Source organism: Vombatus ursinus, unplaced genomic scaffold (assembly GCF_900497805.2).
Source record: "Vombatus ursinus unplaced genomic scaffold, bare-nosed wombat genome assembly UNPS02005659.1, whole genome shotgun sequence".
NCBI lineage: Eukaryota > Metazoa > Chordata > Mammalia > Diprotodontia > Vombatidae > Vombatus > Vombatus ursinus.
Genome location: NW_020945437.1, coordinates 12,403,409 through 12,430,337, shown reverse-complemented (window position 1 = coordinate 12,430,337; position 26,929 = coordinate 12,403,409). Strand labels below are relative to the sequence as shown.

The 26,929-nt window shown below is 37.2% G+C and overlaps 1 protein-coding gene across 3 annotated transcripts in view; it reads left to right on the top strand.

Annotated features, from left to right (window-relative positions):
- Positions 1-26,929, top strand: part of DDIAS (DNA damage induced apoptosis suppressor) — a 44,221-nt gene that overhangs the window by 10,427 nt on the left and 6,865 nt on the right. The window contains exons 2-5 of one of the 3 annotated variants that reach the window (XM_027848233.1): positions 5,476-5,602; positions 11,667-11,828; positions 14,219-14,336; positions 16,425-17,960. In XM_027848233.1, coding sequence (XP_027704034.1) covers positions 5,490-5,602; positions 11,667-11,828; positions 14,219-14,336; positions 16,425-17,960 — 1,929 coding nt within the window. In that variant the 5' untranslated portion in view covers positions 5,476-5,489. Of the gene's footprint in view, positions 1-5,475; positions 5,603-11,666; positions 11,829-14,218; positions 14,337-16,424; positions 19,563-26,929 lie in introns of those variants that run through there. The other 2 variants (XM_027848232.1, XM_027848231.1) reach the window with 2 other exon arrangements.

Here is a 26,929-nt window from a genome sequence, read left to right as displayed (position 1 = left end):
AAATTGACTTAACAGAGTTGCACAGCTAATTAAGTAGCAGAGTCAGGACTAGAATTCAGGTTTCCTGAATACTAGTACTTTTTCTGTTGTATCATCCAGTTGTACAATGTACAGAAAGGAAAATTTCCGTCTATACCAATGGTTGTAGCCCTTGATCATTGTCTTGCATTTTTTTACTAATAGTTTCATGTGTACTAAACTTATCTCTGAAACTTTAGAATAAGTTTCTTGAAGGAATAAAATATGTATTATACTTATATATCCTTCACTTTCCAATTAGGTGCCCCATCAGTATTTTTTTCCCTTAATGGATATGCTGGTGGGGAAAGGAGATGGAATTTCCCAATGGTACTGTCTGAGCTGTATAGCTGTAGGTGTACCATTAGGGGTTAAATTAATTAAACCTGGATTGCAGGGCAGCCTTCAGACTTAGAAGGGAAAGGTTGGATACTTGGAGTGGGGGAAGTGGTATTGGGCTATAATGGTGAAGGGTGGGTGTGATTGTGTGGAGACATTTGCTATTATGGGGACTGTGGAATTCTGCCTATCTCCTCACACTGTGGTTAATCACACTTTTTTTTTTTTTGCGGGTGGGGGGGGTAGGGGGAAGGCAATTGGTGTTAAGTGACTTGCCCAGGGTTACACACATAGTAGTGTCATGTGTCTGAGACCCGATTTGAACTCCGGTCCTCCTGACTCCAAGAGCAGAACTCTATCTACTGTGCCACCTAGCTGTCCCCAATCACATGTCTTTTTAAGGTTATATCATGCTCCACCCCTATAATCTCATATTTCTGGCCTCAGAAATTCTGCTTTAAAAAAAAAAAAAGCAAAACAGCATTTCAGGCACAACAACTCAAGGACTAGATAATAGAGTCTGGGTTTGACAAAGGGAAGAACACAAGATTTGAAGTCAGAGAACTTGGGTTTGAATCTTGACTTTGCTAATTAATCCCTGTATGACTTCCAACAATGGAGGTAGTGTGGGATATTGGAAAGAGCACACAGAGTGGAGTCAGATTTGGGTTGATTTACTTTACCTACTTAATACTTGTATGACTTTGAGCAAGTCCCAGTCTCCCTGAGCCTCAGTTTCCTCAACTGTAAAATAAAAAGGGTGAAATTAGATGGCCTCTGAGGTCTCTTCCAGCTCTGCAACTCTGATTCCATTATCCTTTATTCAGTTTTCTGAAAGTGAACTTGAACATGCTAAGAATCATTTTTTATATGAGAACTTGAAGAAGCAACATGGAGTAGTGGATAGTACAAGAGACTTGGAATCAGAAAGACCTGAATTCAAATCTCCCTTTAAATACTAAGTAACCATGTGACTCCAGGCAAGTACTTAACCACCACCTTAGTTTCCTTATCCAAAATGAGGAGGGTTGATTAAATGTTCCTTCCACCTCTAAATCCTATGACTTATTGGGGCCACTAGAGGGCAGCCAAGTCTCTCTCCACAACCTGTTTTCAACTATTTGAGCAGCTATCTATAAATTGTTTACCAGTTGTCAGGCACTGCACAGATCAGGAGGGCTTTTCTGTTGCTTAGCACTGTTATTGGGATCTTATTGTTGGATGTTCTCACTTTGGTATTACTTAGCCCTTTATGTATTTTCTTTTGTACCACTAAGTGGATTATAAGCCTCTCCTTTTCATCCTTCTTTGTATCCTTACAGCACCAAAAAGAGTGGTGTTTGCATAACCTAGGTGGTCAGATAAATCTTTGTTGATTAAAAACATGCCTATTGTGATTTGTAGATGAAAAGCTAAAAAAGTCTTTGTGACTCTGAAATCTAAATAGAACTGTGACATTATTGCTTTGCAGAGTAGCCCAATGTAAATGTTAGTAGTCATAGTAGCTGTTAAAACACATAATAATAGTAATAATAATAATAACTAACATTTCTATAGCATTTACTATGTGGCAGGCACTGTGCTAAGCACTTTACAGTTATCATCTCACTTGATCCTCACAACAATGCTGAGAAGTAGGAGCTTTTATTGTCTCCATTTTATTGTCATCCATATTGTAGATGAGGAAATTGAGGCAAACAGAGATTAAGTGATTTGCCCAGCATCACACAGCTAATAAGTGTCTGAAGCCAGATTTGAACTTGGGTCTTCCTGACTCCAGGCCTACTGCTCTATCTAGTACACCATCTAGCTGTCCCTACACATATTTTAAAAACGTCCTACTGTTTAATTATTGGCCAAGGATTTTACATATTCTGTTATCACTCTGTCCACTGTTTGTAATACAGTATAAGGAGATTTATGATAATATTAAATCAGTCTCTGCCCACATGTAGAAAAAATATAAACCAAAGAAAAGCTGCCAATAAAAATTAAATAGAAACAAGCTGTTCATCTAGATGCATGGGATGAAGGGAACAGTTTACTGAAGTTTTATGTTTTATTTTTTTTAATGACAAAGCTTATTGAATAGGAGAAAAGTTTCTGAAAAGGAGTCAGGATATTTGCGGGAGGAAGAAGGGAAGGTGTAAGGAGAGATCGAGGAGGGACTACAAAGAGGAGTAATGGGAAATGGAGTATCCTAAATGAATATTTCTTAAGAGGATACATTCTATAGGGTATGGAGAATCAGAAACAAGACTGTTTAAATTCTTTTCATTGTTAAATCAGTAAGCATTCATTAAGCATTTCCTACATAAGCTAGGTGCTTACAGAACAAAGACAAAAACAAAGCATTCCCTACCGTCAAGAACCTTACGTTCTCCTGGGCGCTAGCCGTATTCTGCTCAGGTTAAATATATACAAAATTATTTGGGCAGAAGCATTGGATGTGAAATCAGAGGAACTTATGCCTGTGTTGTGTTAGATAAGTCAATTCATCTCTCTTAGCCTCAGATTTCTAATCTGTAAAATGAAATGGTTTTACTAGACAGCCAGCTTTAAACCTTTGTGAGGAAAGGGGAGGAGAGGACTACCAACTGACTGCCAAGTCCTGTCAATTCTGCCTCCGCCTTCTCTCCTCTTGAAACTGCTACCATCCTGCACAGAACCCCCTCACTATTGCAGTAGCCTTTCAAATGATCTCCCTGCCTCATCTCTCCCCACTGCAATGTATCCTCCATGTAGCTGTCAAATTGATCTTCCTGAAGTGAAGTCTGGCCCCCCCAACCCCCCCCAAAAAATCAATAAACTTCAGTGCCCAACCTGTGCTAGAGCCTTCTGAGCTCATATTGGTCTGATCACTCAAAGTCGGACACGCTGTACTTTGATACCAATATAGCGATGTCATTTTGGTCCTGTTTGAGCACGAAGGACAACAACTAACAGAATGAAGGGCGTATGTCAGGAAACCTGGATTCAAATCTAGTCTCAGATATTTACAAGTTGAGTGATCGTGGGCAAGTCACTTAACTGCTGTGTGCCTCAGTTTCCTCTACTGTAAAAATAGAGATAAAAATGGCACCTACCATTGAATATCAAATGAGATAATATTTGTAAAAGACTTCAACTGGCACATAGTAGGTACTTAATAAATGCTTGTTTCTTTCCCCCTTCACTGCCTTTGCTCCTATTCACATCCTACTGAATGAAGCCGAAGAAAATCACAAAACTGTGCTGCATCTACTGCATATTTATGTTTTATAATCTCAACTGGGACCTCAGTGCATCAAAGCAATCCTTTTACACCTCCCTAATCCATTCACAGACTTCTTCTCAGACCCACCCTAACTCGCCCACATCCCATCCTCTCAGCTGAGAACCTTGCCTCGTATTTCACTGACAAGTATTCAACTGACAGGCCATATGAAAAGAAGTCTCTCTCTTCTTCCATCATCTTCATCTCGCATCACTAAGATGCCTTCTGCTGCTATCTCTTCCTTCCGCTCTATCTCTCATGAAGAAATGACCCTTCTTCCCAAGGAAAACCGTTCTGCATGCACAAATTCCTTCTAACTCTGCATGCCTTCTTTCTTTCCTTTCTTCTCCAGCAGATTGCTCCCTCTGTCATTCCTTCTCTCTCACTAATCTTTGATCTTTTCCACTGTACTATATGTTTCCCTACTACCTACAAACAGGCCTATGTCTCACCCATCTTCAAAAAACCATCACTTGATCCTTCCATACTTGTTAACTATTGTCCAGTATCACCTCTCTTTTGTGACTGAACTTGAGAAGGCTGTCTGCAATTAGTTTTTCCACTTCTTTTCTTCTCACTCTCTTCTTAACTCTACTGTAGTCTGACTTCCAACATCATTATTCACCTGAAACTGCTTTCTCCAAAATTACTCTTAAATGCCAAATCTAATGGCCTTTTCTCAATCCTCATCCTTCTTGACCGCTCTGCAGCCTTTGATACTGGTATCACCCTCTTCTTGATACACTCTTCTCTCTTGGTTTTCTACTACCCTTTCTTGGTGCTCCTACCTACTTGACCACTCTTCCTCGGTCTCCTTTGCTGGATTTTTGTGCTGGTCACATCTGCTAACCCAAGGCTCTGCCCTGGGCCCTCTTATCCTCTATACTCTTTCACTTAGTGATTTCATCAGCTCCCATGGATTCAGTGATCATCTCTGGGTAGATGTTCTCGAATCTACTTACCTAGCCCTAATTTCTCCACTGACCTTCAGTCTTGGATCTCCAGCTACCTACTGCACATCTCAAACTGCCCCATAGATATCTAAACTCAACATGTCCAAAACTGAATGAATTTTCTTTTCCCCAAAACTTTTCCCTCTTCCTAAATTCCCTATTTCAGCTGAGAATACCACCATTCATTCTCCCAGCCCTCCAGGTTTGCAACTTAGCTGTCATCTTTGACTCCTCTCTCTCCCTCTCCACCACCAACTGGTACAAAATGAAGTAAGCAAAACCAGGACAGCATACACAGTAACAGTAATATTGTACAATGATCAGCTGAGAATGACTTAGACGTTATCAGCAATACAGTGATCCAAGACAATTCCAAAGGACTTGTAATGTCCATCTCCAGAGAAAGAACTGATGGAGGCTGAATGCAGATCAAATCATAATGTTTTTTAACTTTATTTTTCTTATTTTGTTTTCCTTTGTTTTTTGGTCTGTATTTTCTTTTGCAACATGGCTAATATGGGCATGTTTTCCATGACTACACCTGTATAATCTGTATAAAATTGCTTGCCTTCTCAATGAGGGGGGAAGGGAGGAGGGAGGGAGAATTTGAAACTCAAAATTTAAGAAAACAAATATTAAAAATTGTTTTTACATCTAATTAAGAAAAAAAAAATTTAAAAAAAAGATCCCTTAGTCCAGCCTCCTCATTTTAAAAGCAAGAACACTGAAAACTGAGTGGTTAAGAGGCTTGTTCCAGATCTCCCAGGTCGTAATAGCAGGATCAAGATTCAAATCTAGGACCTGATATGTATTCATTTGCATAAGTTTAGGTGTACAGAACTTTAAAGTTCATGTAATTAGGAAATAATGTGTCATTCACTTACAGAAGCTGTTTTTTTTTTCTCATAGAACAGAGTGAACACATGAACAAAAGAAGAAAGTTTCTCATTGCCTCTATAGTTGCTGTTCAGAACTCCAGTTTCATCTATCCATCATGTCAGAAGTGCTTCTCCAGGGTAATCCTAGTTTCTAAAAGGTAATTTTTGGTAAATGCTCTGACTTTCAAGGTTGAGTCCGGAGATGAGGGCAGTTTAAAATAGTGTAGTAGTGAAGGAACCCTAAGAATAGAAAAATTCAAATTTTAAAGTTCACATGCAGCAAAATGTTCACACTCCATGTATGTTTCCTTCAAGTGTTAAGGTGTTCCTTCTACTCTAGGACAAGGATTTGGACCACTTAACATAAAACACAGAAGACTTGAATGTTGCTTTTTAAGATATAATATTCCTTGAAGTATTATAAGGTACTACACTTCTTATGCTAATCTTTTGCTTTCTATTTTTCTTACCTGGAAGATTAATTGTACATAGTGAGGGAAAAACAATTCCTCATTTTTACTTCTACCTCTACCTAGTCCACTTATTTTTGTCGGGGAGTTCCACATTCTAGCCTCTACAGAAGTACATAAAAAGACTCAAAATTTTAAAGATCACTACTTTTCTAAGGATTTTCTCTAAGCCCTTAAATTTTAGTGGTAGCAGCCATAAAAATAGGAGCTTTTTTTCCTTTGTTGCTTTGGTTTTTAACTTTGTAAAGAAACCTGTGCTAGTGAATCAATTTGCCAGTTCAATTCCTGTATGAACCAAGTAGTTTTATCTTGCTCTTTGGGCAGGCCAGACTGCAGCCAACCAATTTGTAGAATAACACTCTTATTCATCAAGAGGAGTGTGAGTGAAGCACTGCAAATCAGTCATGAGGACTTGAAAATAGGACTGATTGTTTAGTAACATCTTCCTTAAATCAGCACTTTCAGGACTTTCTGTTTTTTTTTTTGTCTCTTCCTCCTTTCTCCTCCCCCCCCCCCCCATTCATGCTCTATAATCGTCAATCAATGCAAACCACTATTTCCGGGGTAAGTTTTTTGTATCACTTAGATCTTAATGTTGAAAGGGGTAAATGAGTTAGCTGCATCTCTTGTACAGAGATCTATACTATAATATCCCTGACGAATGATTATCTAGCTTGTGTTTAAATACCTCCAGCACCATTACTGCCTTATGAAGCAGCTTGTCCCATTACTTTTTTTTTTTTAGGCAATTGGGGTTAAGTGATTTGCCCAGGATCACACAGCTAGTAAGTGTCAAGTGTTTGGTCTGAGGCCGATTTGAACTCAGGTCCTCCTGACTTCAGGGCCAGTGCTCTATCCAATGTGCCACCTAGCTGCCCCTTAGGCTGTCCTATTACTAACAACTATGATTACTAGGAACTTATTTCTGATGTTGAGCCAATATCTACTTCCCTGTAATTTCCATCCATCAATCCTAATTCTGCCCTCTGGACTCATTTACGATAGGTTTATTTCCTCTTTTAGGATCATAGATTTAGATATGGAAGAGACCTCAGACACTACCTAGTGAAACCCTCTCATTTTGCAGATGAGAAAACTGAGGCCTAGGTAAGTTATGACTTGCCCAAAGTCACACAGGTAGAAAATGTCAGAGGCAGGATTTGAACCCAGGTCCTCTGGCTCCAAAACTTTCCCTGGTGCCATGCTAGTCCTTGAGATAATTTCGCTTAGAATAATGGAGTTTGAATCTAAAAGACTTTTTTCCAATCTAAATAGCCCCATTTTTTGGTTTTGTTTTGTTTTGTTTTCCAATTATTCCTTCAACATGGATTCTAGGCCTTTTACCATACTGGTCTTACTTCACTGGACAATAATTGGTGACCATCCCAGGCTGAAAGACAGATCTATTACGTATTCTTCAGGTCACTTAAACCATTGCCTTCAAGTCCATATTTACAGGGTCTTAGCCATTTGCATTTTACCACCTATTTTAGAATTCTTTCAACAAACATTTATTATTAAGCACCTGTTTACAGTGTAATCTGCTAGGCGCTGTTCTTATGTTTATGTAAGATACTGTACCTAGTCACACTGAATTTCTCATGTAGATAAGACACAAATACAGATAATTATGACAATATTACATTATAAGTGTATTAGGTATAAAACAAAGTGCTATGTTCAGAAGGGGAGGTTATTACTAATAGAAAGGAACAGGGCAGGCTTCATGGAGGAGGTAGACTTCATCTGGACTTTAAAGGATGACTAGAAATTCAATTGGCAAAAAACAAAGAGGCAGACATTCCCAGAATAGGGGTAAGAGTGAGCAAAGGAATGAAGGTTAAAAGTAGTTCAGTCTGGCTGGAGCTTAGTATGTGGAGAGTAATATATGAGTTGTCTGTAAAGGAAGGAGTAGTACCAGATTGTGGAGGGCCTTAAATGCTAGAGTCAAAGTTTGAATTTCACCTGGTAAATAATAAGGAACTACAGAAGATTTTTTTAGCAGAAGAATGGCTTGATTAGATCTGTGCTTAAAGAAGATTAATCGAGTAGCAGTGTGAAGGATAAATTATATAGGAAGACCTATATATTTATCAGATAAATATTGTTCAGGTAGGTGGTAAGGAGCACCTGTACTTGAACTTTTGCAGTGGAAATAAAGAATAACATATGCAAGAGATATTGTGAAGGTGGAATTAACAAGATAGAACCCTTCAAAGATAACCCTAGGCATGGGAGACTGAAAGAATCATTAAATTGATCTGGAGAGGGGGGAAGGGGAAAGGTTGGGTTTGTTGTTGTTGTTGTTGTTGTTGTTTTGTTTTTTTACTTTTTTGAGTTTGAGCATCCAGTGGAACATCCAGGTGGAAATGTTCTGGAGCTCAAAGAAATGGAATAACTGGTGCTAGAGACTTGGGAGCTGTCCACATAAACATGGTAATTGAATCCTGGCAATGAAAGAAAAAGAACATGAAATAGGTAGAAGAAAGTCGTGGGAAAATCCTTGAGAAATTGAAGGGCTAACAAAGGAGACAGGATATGTTAGGAAGAGAGCTAGGAGAATGTATGTTTGAAGACAAGACAGGAACTCTGGTAAAGATGGTGACATGACAGGTTCTAGATAACCCACTACAACTATTGCAGGAACAATGAAGAGGTAAGTATCAACTGACAGGAGAAATGAGCTAAGAGAAACACCATTGAGGTAATCCACACAACAAAAGACATAATCACCAAGGAGTACACTGTGAGCTCTGGATCTGAGCTAGCGTCAGGGAGGCCCTCATTTCCCCCCACTACAGTTTCTACATAGAACTGGGAGAAGACAAGGCTCAGGGATCAGGTACTCATCAGTTAGCCACAGCTCTGTAGCTGTTTGCAGGCTTCTATTTCCACTCTGGGAAATATTCTAAGGAACAAAAGTGACATAAATTCTAACAGTTACATAGCCAAGGAAGTTCGGAAATAGCAAAGGTGGAGGCCTACCACCCCTAAGAGTCACTGAAAAAATGAACCAACAAAACTAACAACAACAACCAAAAAATGCAAAGGATTAAGAGAACCTCAAGATAAAATTTCTGAAAAGAAAATATTTTTAAGTTAAAACCCAGGGGAAAAAAGATTGTCAGCAAGAACTCCAGGAATGGTTTGGCGGCCTGTTAAAAGAAATAAGGCATTGAAGAAGATAAAGAATGAAATTGGAGCTCTTCATGAAGAGCTAGGAAAGAGAATAAACAGCTTAGAACAAGAGCTGGGCAGCTTTATCAAAGTCGTGGACACTGATAAACAGAATAGGAAGAGAACTTAAATCAAATACAGTAAAAGAACAAGAAATCCTGAAAGTCAAAAGAGTATATAACTTTGGGACATATGAAATGTCTACTATCAAAAGAAATTACCTACAAGGAGTAGTCAGCTGTTTTAAATGCTGCAGAGAGAGAAGTCAAGGAAGATGGGGGATTGGGGGGCTACATTACCTTTGACAATTAAGAAATCATGGCTGATTTTTGAGTGAGCAAGTTCAATAGAATGGTGGGTATTACCAATTACAATGTATTGAGGAGACAGTAGTTAGTGAGAAAATAGAGGCATCAGGTGTAGACAACTTTTTCAAGAAGTTTTACAATGAAAAGGAAAAAAAGATCTAGCATCCAAGATGAATCAGAAGAAGGATTTTTTTAAGATTCAGGAAACGTCAGGGTGTATGTAGGCAAATAAGAGAGGGCCAGTGGAGAGGGAGAGATTGAAGATGCATTCAAGGCAATGACTAGGACAAGGTAGTTGAAGAAGTCAGAGGATATGGGATCAAGCACCCAAGTAGAGGGATGGGCCCTAGTGAGCATTGTGCTCACTAGAGGGAAAAAGAGAATGAGTGACAATGAAGAACAGTCTTAAGGGAGAAAGAAATTGGGAGACTTCACTGACAGCCTTAGTATTCTCAGTGAAGTAGGAAGCTGTCATCTACTCTTTTCCTCACACTCTATGATCCAGTGACTCTGACCCTTTTGCTGTTTCATGGACAAAGCACTCCATCTCTTAACTCTGTGTGTTTTCACTGGCAGCTCCCCATGCCTGAAATTCTCTTCACCTTCACCTCCTGGCTTTCTGGTTGCCTTCAAGCCTCAGCTAAAGTCCCACGTGCTGCAAGAAGCCTTTCCCAGTCTCCCTTAACACCTTCTTTTTCAGTTTTATCCTGTATCTTGTTTGTACATATTGCATGTTGTCTCCCTCGTTAGAATGTAAGCTTCCTGAAGGGACTGGTTTTTACTTTTCTTTGTATCCCCTGTGCTTAGCACAATATCCAGTGCTTAGTAAGTACTTAATAAATGCTTCATGCTAGAAGGCAGAGAAGCCAAGGAATCAATAAGGATAGAATGGAATTGTTGAACTTTAAGAACCCGACTATGGCTATGTCCAGTAAAACCAATGGTTGGTAATGAGAGGAAATCAACTTGATTTTTTGTGTCTTTTTTCCCTTAATATCTAGAAAGCTAGTCAGAAAAATTGGATTCCTGGGAGTTGCCCAGGAATGAAAATCCTCAGGTTAGAAAGAGAAGATTTTGGGAAATGGGGGGAAAAGAAAGATTTTAGTGTATTACTATTGGGGAAAAAATACTAAAAAACCTTACTCGTTCTCAGTAAATATGTCAGAGACAAAATGAAAGAGAAATCATTTTTGCCCAGTTCAAAATCATGATTGAAAAATGAGTATCAAAGCAAGATGTATATAATAGTACTATATGAATGCTGTAATAGATTCACAGTTTCGTATAATCCTCCTTTTATGTTCTTCATACAAGGAAATATTTGTTGGTTGATGTTAAGTCCATAATAAAAAAGAAAAAAAAATTAAATGAATACTAAACTTTGATGAAGTTTTTACAAACAATTAGGCATTAGAGGGAAAACATTATATTTGGGATAGTAATAATTATAATATGTATTTAGTTCTTATCTTCAAAAAGATAGCAATGCTTTATTATATTAATTTTTTAACCTAATTAATTCTCATATTCCTGTAAAGTTGATAAAGGGAAATTAAGTTATTCCCATCTGTGGATAAGGAAAATGAGGGACAGTATGTGTAAAAGAACAATACAATACTAGTCATTAAATTCTTGGCAGAAAAATAAAGGTTAGAACTTTAGTCTTCTGTAGTTTAGTTATGTCTTCATTATGTTGTCTCTAAAACAGCAAAATGTCACTAAATTTACAAGAAGTGATTTGGGTACCTAGTAAATTCATGATACATATAATTTTTCATCCATTTTCATTAATTCCTAACATATGCCTAATCTTAATGTATGCTTTTACCTCATGAATTGATAAATGGTCAAAGGATATAAACAGGCAGTTTTCAGAAGAAGAAATCAAGGCTATTTATAGTCATATGAAAAAATGTTCTAAGTGATTAGAGAAATGGAAATGAAAACAACTCTGAGGTACCATCTCACACCTATTAGAAATGATAAATTCTGGAGGGGATAAGGGAAAAATAGATATGCTAATGAACTGGTGGTGGAGTAGTGTATTGGTCATTAGTAAGGTCAGTGTTTCTGAAAAGAGCAGTTAGGTTTGAGAGAGTCTGAGAGGAAGCTAACCTGAATCCTAATATTCTTCACTAAACACAAGTAAAAAAAAATTGTCATTTCAGCTTCCCTTATTTACTGGAGAAAGAAGATACTGATGATTCTTTAACCATGCACAAGTGAACACCATTTAATTCTGTCATTTTCTTTTTCTCCTTTTCCAGGTTTGATTGCTCCAAATGTGGCTATACTGGTGAAGCCAAGAATGTCACTTATAGATACAAACTGTCCTTAAAAGTTTCTGATGCAAACAAATTGTTTGCAATTACTGTGTTTGGAAGCTGCTTGGATGCATTTTTTGGCATCACTGCTACTTGCCTAAACAGGTAGAAATATTTAATGTATAACTTCATTTGTTTCTTAATATTTTCTTTTATGTCACTGTAATATAGATGTCAGTATACTTTAAATTAGTATAGTTTAAATCCTGAACTTATTGGAATGTTATATATAATATTCATAAAATTAAAAACTTTTAAAAAATCCTTTTGTCATAAGTTCTTTCACAAGATGATAAAAGTAAGGCATAGAAAGACAAAGGATTATTATTTTCTGGATACATATAAATATGATTGTTGATAACCAGGTGCCATTGATTCAAATTAGACCTTGAAATTAGGATAAGAAGTTCAGTTATAAAGTGGAAGAGCATAGGAAAATAGAGTAATGATCCTATCCAGTTGAAGGATTACTTAAATTGGGGTCAGAATTCAAATGGCCACATTCTCTTGAGGAATAAGCTATTGGGAAAGCTGTATGCCTAACTCCAGACCACATTATTTAGTTGCTTTTCCATTGTTGCATAGTTTGACCTGTTAAAACTTTTACAGTGTATTAAGGTGCTAAGAATTCCAAGAGTATCACAATACTAATAGCCCACATGGCTTACAATGCATTTTCCTCATAATAGTCATTTGAGGTAAACAATGCAAAATCCTGTTACCAATTTCCTTCTAGTTCTGTCTGCAGCTTCTCTCTTACTTGTCCCTTCCTCTTCAATCCCACTGCCACCGTCCTAATAAAGGCCTTAATTTCCACCCACCTAGATTATTATAGTATCCTCTCCTTAAAAGGCTTTCTACCACCAGTCAATCCTTCATGCTGATGCCAGAATAATCTGTCTTACCCATACATCTGGTCATGTCACTCTACAAATTTTAATTGGGTCCTGTCAATTCTAAAATAAAGTTCAGACTCCTTCCTGCCTCCACAGAAAGCATAACTTCTCTGGTCCCCAAACACACCATGCCTGGAATGCTCATCTGCCCCTCATGGAATTCTTCCCCATATTTTAAAGGCCTTTCCAAATGCCACCTCCTCCAGAAACCTTGTTTCTGTGCACCTCTTCCTTTAGACTTCACAGTATACTTTGCTTTATAACTATCTGGTGCACTTATCAGTTGCTCTCCATGATGGTCTCTTATAGTCATCCTAGAGTGTAAATTCCATAAGGATTCTGCCCATTTCTTTTGTAAACTCTGTAGCTCCCCTAGCACCTAGCACAGTGCCCTGTCCTAAGGCATAGGCACATGGTAAATGTGTTGCAGGTATTCTTAACCCCATTTTATCCATGTGACACTTGCCCATGATTGTGTTATAAGTATCAGCAATGAGACTCACACCCTGGTTTTCTCCAGTAATTTTTCTGCTACACCCCTTCAGATAATAGTTCCTCATTTAGATATAGCACTTTACATTTTATAAAATACTTTCCTTGAAACAGCCCTTGGAGATAAATAGTATAAGTATTGTTAATCTTCATTTTACAGATGAGAAAACTGAGGCTCACAAAAGTTGACTTGCTCAAAGTCACATGATCAAAAAGTGTCAGAGCCAGGACTCAAATTCAAAACACGTGACTCCAGATCCAGTGCAGTTTTTGCTTTATTGCCTCTTACTTGTCAATAATTGCAAACTTTCTCATTCCCTTACTTCTCTATCTTCCACCCCTCATCTGTAAAGTGGGGGTACCCCCTTTAAAGGGGGCATGAAAGTGGGGTTAGATTTGATCTCTAAGGTCCCTGCCACCTCTAAAGCCTTGAACCTAAAATTATTTGCCATAGATCTATAAATTGCTAGGATACAAGTCAGTGTGTGCTGACCTAGAGTATCCAAATGGTTGTAATTCAGTTTGATAAAAGAAACAATAGAGGATTCCAGGGTTGCTAAGGAAGAAAGAGACTCCTCTTGGCTTTAAAGGGAGGGGCTTTAGGCTACAGTGCCAGTGATAGAACAGTACCACCCTCAGTTGTCAGGGAACTGGTATTATCATTACTGTAGCTCCCTGGAAAGCAGGACCATTCCAAAACCACGTATTTCATTAGACCCTAGTTACATATAGGTAACAACACATTCCCTAAATTACTTTCTCCCTTCCCCCTCCCTTACCATGTTATATTTGATTATTGCGTTTCTTTAAAAAAAAACAACTTCTGATTATGTAAAGTTAACTTCCTATCCTCTCTGCATTTGGTCCCCAAAGAGTATATTGCAGGTGGATTTGCAAAAGGCAGTTTTTGTTTCAGTAACTGTTACCGAAGTTAGAGCTCTAGTACAGGCCTGCTCTTGTATGAGACCGATAGTTTCTAAATTCACCACAACTCAAAAAACTAATTCTGATGCCCTCAAAATAATGCATTTTGTTGTCTCTCGTTTTATTACATGATAGTATTTCAGAGTTTTTTATATTCATATTTTAATTTCTCTTCCATTCAAGGTATATAAAAGATTCTAATCAAGGTGAAGGAACATTGGACAGTAATTCAATTCAGGATTTATTAATTCAAGCAGTCCAGGTGTGCTTTGTTGGGAGAACCTTTATTTTTGGAGTGACGGTAATTAAACACTTTCTTAAAGTATTCTATTATATTTTTTGTAGTATTCAAATTATTTCATTTCACCAGATAGTTTTGAGGGGATGCCTCATAAGAGTAGGGACCTGCTGTAATACTCACATGCATTAAAATAGCAGGATCAGTAGTTTAAACCATTGAACTGATGAAATTTAACACCTGTGGCAACTTCCTCTTTATGTACTCAGGAGGGGGGGCCCTGTTCTAATTAGGGTTTTCACAAATTCTAAGACCTAAATTTAATATTATGATAATATGATCTCAGAAGTGTTGACTCTTCTGTTCTGATACTTGGCACTTTTTACATTCCAAATTTTGTTCAAATTATTCTATAAACTAAAACGTCATTCTGCTTCTCTGTTCATCTGTTTAACTGGGTATGTCCTCCTACAGCATATAAAAGATAATTAAAGGAAAACAAGGTAGAAGTTATATGGCCATATTATGAATTGTTGATGAGGACTCATCACTGAAGACAGGAGGAAAAATATATTAGTTTGAAAGAACTCTTCAGTCATAAGGCACACAAAATACATTACTAACAAATTGAGTCTTTTCTATAACATAGTTGTTAGCTATTGTTCTGGGATGATTTGACTGTAGTCCCTACCCATGAATATGTGTTGGACTTCATTAATATGGTGTAGTAGAAAGAACATGAATTTGAAAGTCAGGAAAACCCAGTACTATTCCTGACTCTTAGTTTGCTAGTTGCACAGATTTGAGTGAATTGCTAGCTAGACTTCACTTTGTTCATCTCTAAGTTAAGAATACAACACCCACCCTACCTGTGGCATAGGGTTGTTGTGAGAATTGAATGAGGTAATGCATATGAAAGCACATTATAAATCACAAAGTGCTATGAAAATGTAAAATAGCATTTTTTTAAACTGTAGCAATGATTTCCTTGGCATAGGGGATCCCCAGCGCACAAACTACTTCCTCCAGTGCTGACGTGCAACTATTCAACAACTTTGTAGTCCTACAGAATAGCTCTGAGAGGGCAAGGACTATCCCATAGCCAGTGGGTTAGGGAAGGACTCCCCAAGCAGTACAGCTTAGAGGAATGACCAGAACTCAAAGTCTTTAGAATCTGAGACCAGCACTCTATCAACTTGGCCTCTCAAGTTATCATCATGATCATCATCATGATCATCATTACTATTATTATTATTATTACTGCTACTACTACTACTACTACTACTACGACTACTACTACTACTCTTTGTAGACTAGTGAGTTGTGATTTTAAACTATCCTAATTTTGATTTTGCAATGAAAAATGTTTACATTTTCAAGTGATTTTAAAATCACGTAGTTAGAAAATGCTACTATTGCTCAAGTAAAGAAAAGGCATTGGGTTTTTCCCTCTTACCTCATGTATTTTTCCCAGTAGTCAATATTGACACAAATGAAGCTTTTTGAAAAAGGTGGTTGTTTGGTCTCATTTCAAGTTCTTTGAAGAAAAGGTGTTACATATTTAAAAAAAATAAAGGAAAGATGTTATAAAAATTCAGCTAACATTCATTGAGCATCTTCTGTGTCTCATAAAGTCTCCTCTCCACTCACATAGCTATCAAACCCTAGTTCATCGTCTCTCACTTAGACTGTTGCAATAACCCTCCAATTACTGGTCTCCCTTCCTCATATTTCTTACCACTCCAAAGTATCTTCCACTCAGCTGATTTTTCGAAAGTGTATAATTAACCATGTAACCACTCCTCCCCCTTCACTCCATTAGTAAACTCTAGTGACTTCCTTTTACCTCCAAGGTAAAATTTAAACTCCTTTGTTTGACACATAAAGTTCTTCATAACTTGGCTCCTTCCTACCCTTCCAGACCTTTTATACTTTATTGCCTTCTATACATAAAGAATAATACCTAAGGAAAAACTACTTCCAAGAGATAAGTTCCCACTCATAAGAGAAGATGAAAAATTTGGGAATTCATATGACTCATTCTTCTATGTGAAATTGCATCTTCCTCTAGCATTCTAAACTTTTGCTGGGTATTTGGGCAAAGTTAGGGAAATCACAGTACTAATGTCAGCTCATTCATTTTTCCTACAGAATTTTGAAAACCAAGGTGAACAAGCTTCAGCTTCTAATAATTTCTTACAAAAATGCTCTCACAATGACAGGCATATTAAAGAGTTAGTAGCCTGCCAGATTTCTCTGCCAAACTCAAATATCACAGGATACACAGTTATCAACTACTTTGATCAGCTTTTGCAGTCTTCTAATTGCAAGAATATTCACTGTGTCCCACAGCTCCCTGATAGCCATTTACTGGAAGGTGATCACCCTAGCAGTGAGCTCAGCAGCTTAGGTAGCTCTGGCAGCAGCTCTTGTTTTGTTCAGTCAGGAGGCAGAGATAGTGTTTCAAGGCTTTGGCAGCAGTTCCTTGGACTCACTTCAGTTGTTACACAACCAACTGATGATGAAGATGTCTCCATTTCTGAGCAAAGTAAGGACGATGGTATTCTCCAGCAGAGAGAGTGGGCCTCTTCTGCTGAGGTCACCCATGTCAATAACTATCATGAACCTATTCAGGATTCTCATAGCCCCCACTTGTGTCTGGGTGAGGAGAGTAAAAGCGGAAAGCTGGATACAGAATCTGGTTTACCAGCTAGTCATCTGACTGCCATTCTTAACAGTAACCATGAGACTGGAGCTGCCAATAACTATTTTAGACCTTTAAAAATGAAGCAGTCACTTGAGGAAAGCAACGCACATCTTTTACCTGGTACTCTGGAGTCAGAAGAGAAGTGTTCCCAACCTAAGTTAGCTCATCACCAGGATCACAAGTCAGACCTCTCTTCAAGCTTTCAAAAGAGAACATCATTTAGCATATCATCTCCTAGTCATGAAACAAGTGTTGGTGATGCACAGGAGGAGGACCCTGAAATTTGGGATGACCTACCATTCTCCGAAAGCCTAAATGCTTTTATGGCAGTCATTGAAAATGAAAACACTACAGCACAGGCTACAAAATGTCATAAAGGTAAAGACATCAGTCCAATGGATAATCACTGTGGCAGATCATTAGCAAATCCGCAGAAAGCTACTGGAAATATACATGTGTCACATATGAAGTCAGAGGTAAAACACAAAAACTGTGGCAAAAGTAGTGTTCTTTCCAGCGGTGGTCCAAAAATGATCTCCACTTCACAAAAGGAAGTGCAAGAAAATAACACAGCCAATTGCTTTTTAGAAGGTATTAATGGAAAAGAAATTTCTGACTGTGCTATACCTGATGCCAATGTGTCAGTCCTATCTCAGGCTCCAAAAGACTTTAGGACATATCTTTCTTTTAAAAAAAGTGACAGTTTTCCACAATACAAAGTTGAAATCATTCCAAGTCCTAATACTTCGGGAAATGTTCATTCTTATACCAGCACAAAGTATTCTGTGAAATGTGGAGAAAGGCAATCTTCAGAAATGAACAGAACAGTTACTTCTTTGTGTTCTAAAAAACATGTTGTGTTTTCTGAGGCTTGTGCAAGAAATAAAAGACGTTCTATTTGGCTACAGAATCAAGAAGGAAGTTTTACAACATGCAAGGAACTTATGCAGAATTCAAACGCTCATTACAGTAATAAAAATGTGAGTACAAATGTGTTTGCATTAATGCCAGAATTTCAAGGAATAATTTCTACAACTGTAAAAGAAAACTTGCTTCAAAACTACTCTCCTACTCATGACAGCAGTTACAATGCTTCTGCGGATCTCTTTGATGTTAGTGCCAAAGAAATAGAAACTGTGGCAGAATATAATGATAAATCACAGGGCATTTTGTCAACATGGGAAACTGTTCTGACAGAAAATCATCCTGAATCTAATTTTCCCCTTAGTCCTGTAGATGATAATTGCAGCCATTTTCAAAGAAAGTCATCCTCACAAAACATACTTACACATGCTAAAACACATTCTTCACCTTATTTTCTGTCAGATTCAGACTACAATCTGGGAAATAGCCAAGAATTTGTTCCATATTCGCAGTCAACTCCTATTGCACCACTTCATCATAGACTAAGAGGCCATAGAATGAAAGAATCTTTCCAAAAATACCCCAGTCTTTATACCAATCTGCACTCCAATTATAAAAAATCAGCGATGACCTTTGAAGATGGCATACAGCACCCTATCCCAAACTGCTTAAAAAATGAAAACACAGCTAGCCTGAGATCCAGGAACACTTCCATAGCTAATGATTCGCAGCAAATGTTAATCAATAGTAGTCCTACTATTAAGTTCTTTGAAACTAATTTTGATGATTGGTTTCTCCCTACTGCAGAAAAAGCATTTCCTTCACCTGTACTTCCCACCTCAGAAATGCTGGGATTAAGTTGTAGGGTCCCGGGTAAATGGCCTGGTGCTTGCAGTACCCCTAATCAAGCCAAGGGATCCAAAAACAAAAAGAGGCAGATGGAACAAAGGACTAATGAAGATTTAATTGGGAAAGAATTTCATATAAAGAACAAGTACAGAGTGACAGCTATGAAACAGATCACTCCTGAACTTAAAAATTGTAAAGACAGTAGAGACTGTAGTTCCAAAAATGTAGCTCCTAGGACTGATTCCCTTTCAAATGTCAAATGTCGACTTTCATTTTCTGAAAATGAGTCCCCTTCAGTTGCTGAAGTTCCAAGTGGCTGGTCTCCTGAATTGTTCACACAAAGTCAGCCAAACCCAATTTCTAAACACTTATTAAAGATTCCTGTTTGGAAACTTTAGTATTTATTGGTATTAGAGTCTAATAAATTTTAGACTTGTAGAAAAACAAAAATTGTAGAAGTGATCTTCACGTGAGCCTGATGCTTTTAATGCCTTTTGGCATGATTAAAATATGTTGTAATGTTATCTTGTAAATGCACTCTGATAGAGATATTCTGGCACTTTATTTTGTATTACAGATTGTACTATGGTGATATTAATTTTGTTTCTTAAAACATTATCATAACAATACTTTGTCCGAAGTATTTGGACATGGAGATGGATTCCCCTGTCCAAAGAATAAAACTACTGCTTCATTATGTACAAATTGTGAGATTTATATGTAAATAAAATGCAAAATGGGAGAACAAATTATGTTCATGAGGAGGTATAATTTTCTGATTTCCATGATGACTGTTCTTGTTCATTTAAAAAAAGAAACTTATACTTTGTCATCTGCTGTTTTTCTCCCAGGGCATCTTGTGGCACAGTGGATAAAGTGCCAGGCCTGGAGTCGGGAAGACTCATCTTCCTGAGTTCAAATCTGGCCTCAGATACTTAAGAGCTGTTGACCCTGGGCAAGTCACTTTGGTTTGCCTCAAGTTTCCTCATCTATAAATGAACTAGAGAAGGAAATGGCAAACCACTACTGTATCTTTGCCAAGAAAACCCCGAATGGGTTCATGGAGAGTCAGACACAACAGAAAACAACTGAACTACAACAAAATAAGTCTTTGCACATTCATCCTTTTCACAAAATACATTTTTGTTTCATTTTTACTCATCGTGATTATCTTCCTTAATAACGAAAACTTGGAATATAACAAATAATCTGATAGTTTAGCAATTCTACTATTCAGGTAGAGAACTTATTATTTTCCTACAGTGTTCCCTCTTTGCTCCTAGCATAGAACTCATGTGTAGTAAGTGCTCAGTAAATATATGCTGAATTGAGTTGAATTGAAGATGTAAACACAGTACTTTTAAGGTAGAAGTCAATGTATGGAATGCATTCTATGTTTTAAAAATTTCCTTCACAGGACAGAAGGATGAGAAAGAAACCTTGTCTTCCACATTATCAAGCTCATAGGATTTAGAGTTGGAAGGTGAGCCCCAAAGAGGTGAGGCAGCTTGTCTAATATTTATAGCTACTAAGTATTAAAAGCCAGGATTTAAGAATCCAGGTCCTCCGACTCCATGGGACCATACTACTTCTGAGAGGTTAGCTATAAATCTGATCAGTAAAGAGGATTTCTTTCTGAAATTCCATTCAGAGTGACAACTTAGTCTTTATGAGACTAAACTTTCTCCTCAATTCCTATATCTAAAACACAGTCTGATAAGGGCCTTTGGATGTACCAATGGGTTATCCATTACTGACTGGCACATTTGAATTGTTTTACTTATTTAAAAGTGTTACTTGTTCCACCTGGCAGCATGGTGGAATGGAAAGAGGACCATATCTGAAGCCAAAAAACTTGGGTTTGAATTGTGTCTCTGACATTCAGTAGCTATGTGAAAATGGGCAAGTCATGTCACTAAGCCACTATTTTCCTATATGTAAAATGGAGATAATAATAAAATGTGTACTACCTACCTCACAGGGTTGTTATAAGGAAAGCACTTCGTAAATTTTCAGTGCTATGTAAATGTGAATTATTTTTAGCAAGATGAGTATGTTGTAGCCATTGATCTCTAAGCTCCCTTCTGGCTCTAACATTCTTTGTGTCCACCTAAAGGATTTGAGGTGAGTGTCTTCAAAATACAACAAACAGTAGAACAACTTAATTAAGCAATTGCCTCAAAGCAAAAAAAAAAAAGTATAAATAATTTTTATGAGAACTATTTTGTTCTGACTCAAAGCATGGTTTTTCTATTTTTTTCATTATCGTTCAATCTTTTACTAGTTACCTTTCTACAAAATGTTTCCTGACAATTGCTTTTGAGGTACCACTCCTCAATTGTATAAGAGCCATTCTGGCTTTTAAAAAGTTACAAAATCCATTTATGATCATAATTTATGAAAACAAAAGGATTTGATTAACTATTAACACTTGTCAATACCGCTTAAAATCAATCCTCAAGGAACCTTTGCTTAACTTCAAAAATCAGAGATGCTTAAGGAAGAATGAACATATTATTTGTAATCTTGGTATCTCTAGCTCCTAGCAGAGTGCCTTGCACAGAATAAGAGACTATTAAGTACTTGATGAATTGAAGACTGAGAAATAAATTAACAGTATGCCATGCAAAATCTGCTCAGCAAAATCAAGCTAGGTTTTTGTTCAAGAAATGTGTTTTCACTAAAAAGGAAGGTACAGAGAAAAATCCTAAATGTCATCAATCTTTGTCAAACTATTTTTCTGAAGAATTTTCCCAGATAGTAAAAACGCAGTACTGGTGCCCGAGAGTTTATATCATAATTATGCCAAGAGCCATGCATCATTCAATTATGTAGATGGAGTGGGGTTTTGCATTAGGCCCACTTTTCTGCTTTTGATTCCCTAATTAAAAGTATTGGTGAATGTGCCAACATTCCACCTACCATACCTTAAAGGATTTAAATTTTCTTGGTAGGTATTTGTTGACCTTCATTTTTGTCAGACAGCCACTGAAAACTTCTATAAGCATTCTGCAGTTATGGATAGTGGGGAAGAATGCATTTACTACTAGTCACATTCAAAAAACAATATAATCCATTGCTATTCTTTAGAAAGTGGCCCTTTAGTTTTGTTCCATTGTTGTTATAGATCAGCTATTCGTATTTAGTCGAATCCTATCTATGTAACTTAGTTAAACTACATTCACTGTCTCAGTAAGCTAGTGACAGATAACACTAATTAAACTTTTTCTATTTTATCTTATCCTTTGTTATTCTGTAAGAGACTTTTGAATTTTGAATGCATCTGTGATTCCAATTTTATATTAAGAGTTTGGGGCATGCATAGGAGGTAGAAAGTAGCAATAATCCCATTGTAAACTACATTCATCCAATGTGTGAAATTCATGTATGAAATAGAATTTCTTATTTATCAATGGAGAGGTTCCCACGAAGATCAAGGCAGAAGGTCTGTAACAAGGTTCAACGAGCAGAAACATGTGGTTCCCAAGGGTCTGATGCAAAGGATGATGTGTGTATCTTCTTGGCAGGAGCATATAACAAATGAGGGACTCTTCTGAAGGTAGGAGTAGGCAGATAAGGCAAAGTAGACATGTTGTATACTATGGGGAGAAAAGGTATTAGGTTGATTTGTACAGTGAGAATAATGGACCAATTGGATCCCATAGAATCAACAAGGGCAGACCAAGAAGCTGAAAGCTCAGTGGGAAGAGCTACTGAAACAGAAGAAAATGGCAAGCCAGTATTGTCAGTTCTCATGTTCAGAGAGACCTATAGCTGCCTCATGACAAGATGTTGATAAGAATTAAATTCTACTGGCAAATCTTGAAATTGAGAAGCCTAACTCTATTTTTAGTGAAAGAGAAAAAAAATTCAAAAAACCAAAAATAACCATTTATGAGCAAGTAAGTTTAGAGTGAAAAAGATATGAAATTATATATCTGTAATCACAGATCATCAATTGCACATTTCTTCAATATTGATACCAAAAGGGAGCCTACGGAGAATTAGAGGTTGATTAATACTTATCCTAACATTCATTATGAGGACAATGTGATTGTTTTGTGTGGCCTTTTTAATACTTATATTGTGGTTTGCTTTCCCACAGAGATAAGCACATATGGACAAAAAAAAAAATGCAATTATTTGATAGAAACGTTGGTGAGAATTTACAAATGGGAGCAAGGTAATCAACTCTATCTCCCCAGAGGGACAAAACAAGAAAGAAGAGATTTAAATTGTACTGTGAAGTACTTAGGTTAAAAGGTTAAATTTCCTGAAAGTAAAGCATTTGAAGCAGTGGAATGAAGTATTTTGGTTTTCAATCAAGAAAACTAGCAAAGGATTATGGGAATAGGGTAGCACCTCAAATAAATAAGAGGTGGTGTGGTATAATGGATTGAGCCCTGAACTTAGAGTCAAGGAAGACCTGGATTCAAAACCTGTCTCAGATTCTGTATGCTATTTGACCCCCAGGCAGTTCACTTAACCTTTCTATCCTCAGTTTCCTTATCTGTAAAATAAGGGGATTGAACTTTATGTCTCCAAAGTTCCTTCCAATTCTGAATTTATAATCCTCAATTTTGTTTGGGAAGTAAGATCTGATGGGTAATTAGCAGTAATAAAAAAAAAAGAAGAAAAGAAAAAAACTCCCACTCATGCTTCAAATAACAGTTTGCAACTGTTTAGTACTTTGGCATTTAAAAATCCATTTCCTCAAAATAGTCCCATGAGTTAGGTAATATAAGAGTTACTGTCTCTATTTTATATATCTGGGAACTAAGGATTAAAGAGGTTATGTGACTTAACAAGGTTACATACCTAATAACTGTTAGAATCAGATCTTGACCCTATATCTTCTAACTCCAAGTTCAGTTTGCTTTCCACTATACCATGATACATTTCAGATTTATGAATGATGATAATCATTTCCTGCTCAGAGCTTTCCTTTACTGACCTACATTAGTATGTTCTTAATTAAAGAATTCTTTTTTAAAAAATGATAGCCCACGTTAAAAAAAGATCTCCTGAACATTTTATGCTTGTTTTTAATATGTTTATATTTTCCATTTATTTCAAGACCTAAAATAATTTGTTTTGAAATCAATTCTTAGGTGCTTCTCAAAAACCTGACTTGTTTCCATTAATAAGCATCTATTGTGACAGTGCATTGTACATCCACTCCTTGACAGCCAGTTAGTGAATGTTAATTTGTTGGGGCATAGACATCTCTTTCTTCCATGGTGTCTTGTTTTTACTAGGCAAACTGTTAAGTGTATGTTAAAGTGCAGTGAACCTGAGGAAAAGCAGTATTATAGGACAAATCATTTTGAGGCCATAAAAAAATTACAAAAGGAAAACTTAAAAATTTAAAAGAATAAAAAGTAGGCACTCAATGTTTACTTTCCATGTTCTGGAGGATAATGGTTTCTTTTAGAAGGGGCATATGAAAAGGGAATAAGTTAATTCTGCTTGACCCCAGAAAGTAGAACTTGGGAAAATGGAATTTGAGAGGTAGATTTTTGCTTAAAATAAAGAAACTCCATAATAATTGTACCTATTTGATTTAGAGGAAAATCCTATTCAGGTGTTGGCCTGGATTATTACCTCTAAGATCCTTCTCAGCTCTGAGATTCTGCCATTCTGAATTAGTTATCAAAAATTAGAATGGGCTGCCTCAGTAGACAATGGATTCTTCATCTCTGCGGGTCTCCAGTTAGGGGCTGGAGATGCTTCAGAGACCAAAAACTGGGGACCATAAACTGATTTCAAGATCTATAAATTTTTTAAAATATATTTTTTTTGACAATTGCATTTCAATATAATTGGTTTCATTGATAATCCTTTTTACTTTATTTTATGAATTTCAAAACTTTATTCTGAGTAGGGACCCATAGAGTTCACCAGATGCTAAAGGCATCCATAGCACAAAAAAAGGTTGCGAACCCCTGCTATTGAGAAATCATAGATTTAGAGCTAAAAAAGATCTCAAAGGCCAACTAATCCAACCCCTAAATCTTAGAGATGAGGAGACAGAGAGGTTAAGTGACTTGCTCAGGGTCACATGGGTAGTAAGTGTTGGTGACAGAATTTGAATCCAGGTGCTGTGCCTCCACAGCCAGGTGCCACACAGATTTCTGTTCAGGTATGGACAGGACCAGAGAACTATAGTCATGAAGTCCCTTCCAACTCTGAGACTCACATGGAGATGTAATAAGCATGAGGGAGCCTTGGTCTACAGCTACAGTTATACTTGATGCCATTGACTTTACTAGCAGAGGTTGCTCATAGCAGCCTTTTCCAAAATGAGAGCTTTTCTTTCCGTTCTTGTCTGGGTTGAAGTTCCCTTTTATTTACTCAGTTCCTCATTTTCAAAATCAAGTTTGCTCAAGTGAATAAAAACCAACTCACCTGGTTTAGTTTTATGTGAGAATGGAAACTCAGTGGTTACCCAAAGCTTACTACAGCTTTGTGATAGAGAAAACATTTTGTAAGCACCACAAAAATGTGAGCTTTTGGTTTTTTTTCTTAATCATAGCCCCATTACTAGGTAATTATTACTGGGTAATAAATTTTTAATATCCATATTTAAAATCACTAGGTTTTATATGTAGGGGAAAAAATTACCACATTTTCAATGTAGTTTTTCTCGTCATAACAGATGTAGAGACCCACAACATCTTGAATAAGAACTCATAATCACAAAATCTCAGGATTTGAAGAGAACTTGGAGGTCATATCATCCAATGTGGACCTGAGGAGGAATCCCTAGCAATGGTCATTCAACCTCCACTTGAAAATCTGAACTAATAGGGGCAGCTAGGTGGTGCAATGGATAAAGCACTGGCCCTGGAGTCAAGAGGACCTGAGTTCAAATCAGCCTCAGACAAGTCACTTAACCCAATTGCCTCTCCCCCAAAAAATATCTGAACAAACCCACTTCCTCACATGGTAGTCCATTCTACTTTTCAGCAGCTCTAATTGTTAGGAGATCTTCCTCATATGGAGCCCATATCGACCTTTCCTTTCCATTGCTTTTAGTCCTTTCCTATGGGGCTGAGACAAATTTTACCCTTCTTCATGATAGCCCTTTTAGTAGTTAAAAGCAACTTATGGCCTCTTTTCAGTGATCCTCACGTAGAGTAGGTTCTAGGCTCTTCACCATTCTAGTTAACTTCCTCTGAATATTCTCCAACTTATTATTGTCCTTCGTTGTCACGGTGGTTCTCAGGCCTAAACAGTATTCCAGAGAACAGTGGAACTGTCATATCTCTTATTCTAGATACTATGTCTCTGCTAATGCAACCTAGGATTTCATTAATTTTCTTAGCTGCCATGTCAAACTGCTGATACATATTAGATTTGTGATGCACTAAAATCCTCACATCTTTTCCACATGACCTGTTATCTGTCCATAGCCAACACATCCTCTATTTATACAAATGATTTTTTTTCACCCAAGCATAGGACTTCACACTTAAACTCATTTAATTTTCTCCTATTATATTTAACCCCATAGTCTTAGCCTGCTGAGACCTTATGGTCATCCATATAAAGTATCCCTCCCAGCTTCATGGCATCCCAACAGCATGCTGTCTATACCTTCATCTAAGTCATTGATAAAAATATTGAATAGTACAGAGTGCAGGGCAAATTTGTGAGGCACTCCACTAGAGATCTTCCTTCACATTGACCCAGTAACTCAATCTGTTCCAAATCCACCTATTACAATATGATCTAACCCACATATCTCCATCTTAACCACAAAAACATTATGAGAAACTCTGCCAGGTGTTTTGCTGAAATTTAGGGTAACAATATTTACACTATTCCCCTGATCTACCAGTGCCTGGCACATAATAAATACTTGTTGATTCATTGATAGTCTAATAGTCCAGTCAAAAGTATATGAGGTCATCCATTCATTTTCTAAGTGCTCCCTTCATTCAGTTCACTTAGCTAAGGTAACCTTCACTAACAAGTTGGTGGAAATGATGTTTTTGAAGTCAGAACACCTCAAAAGCATCCGAACCTCATTTCTACCCAAGACAAATTATTGTAAAAAAGCTTATACCAGCATTGGGGAAAAAAAAAAAAAAGACACTTTTATAGGCCATTGCATCCAACACATTGGCAGTGACACTTGTGTGGGTGGAGAGATTGGAGAAGTATGGAGGGGAGACAGCAATGTGGCATAGTGGATTGGAAAATAAATGTTGGAAGGAGTCTGGCTTTGGTA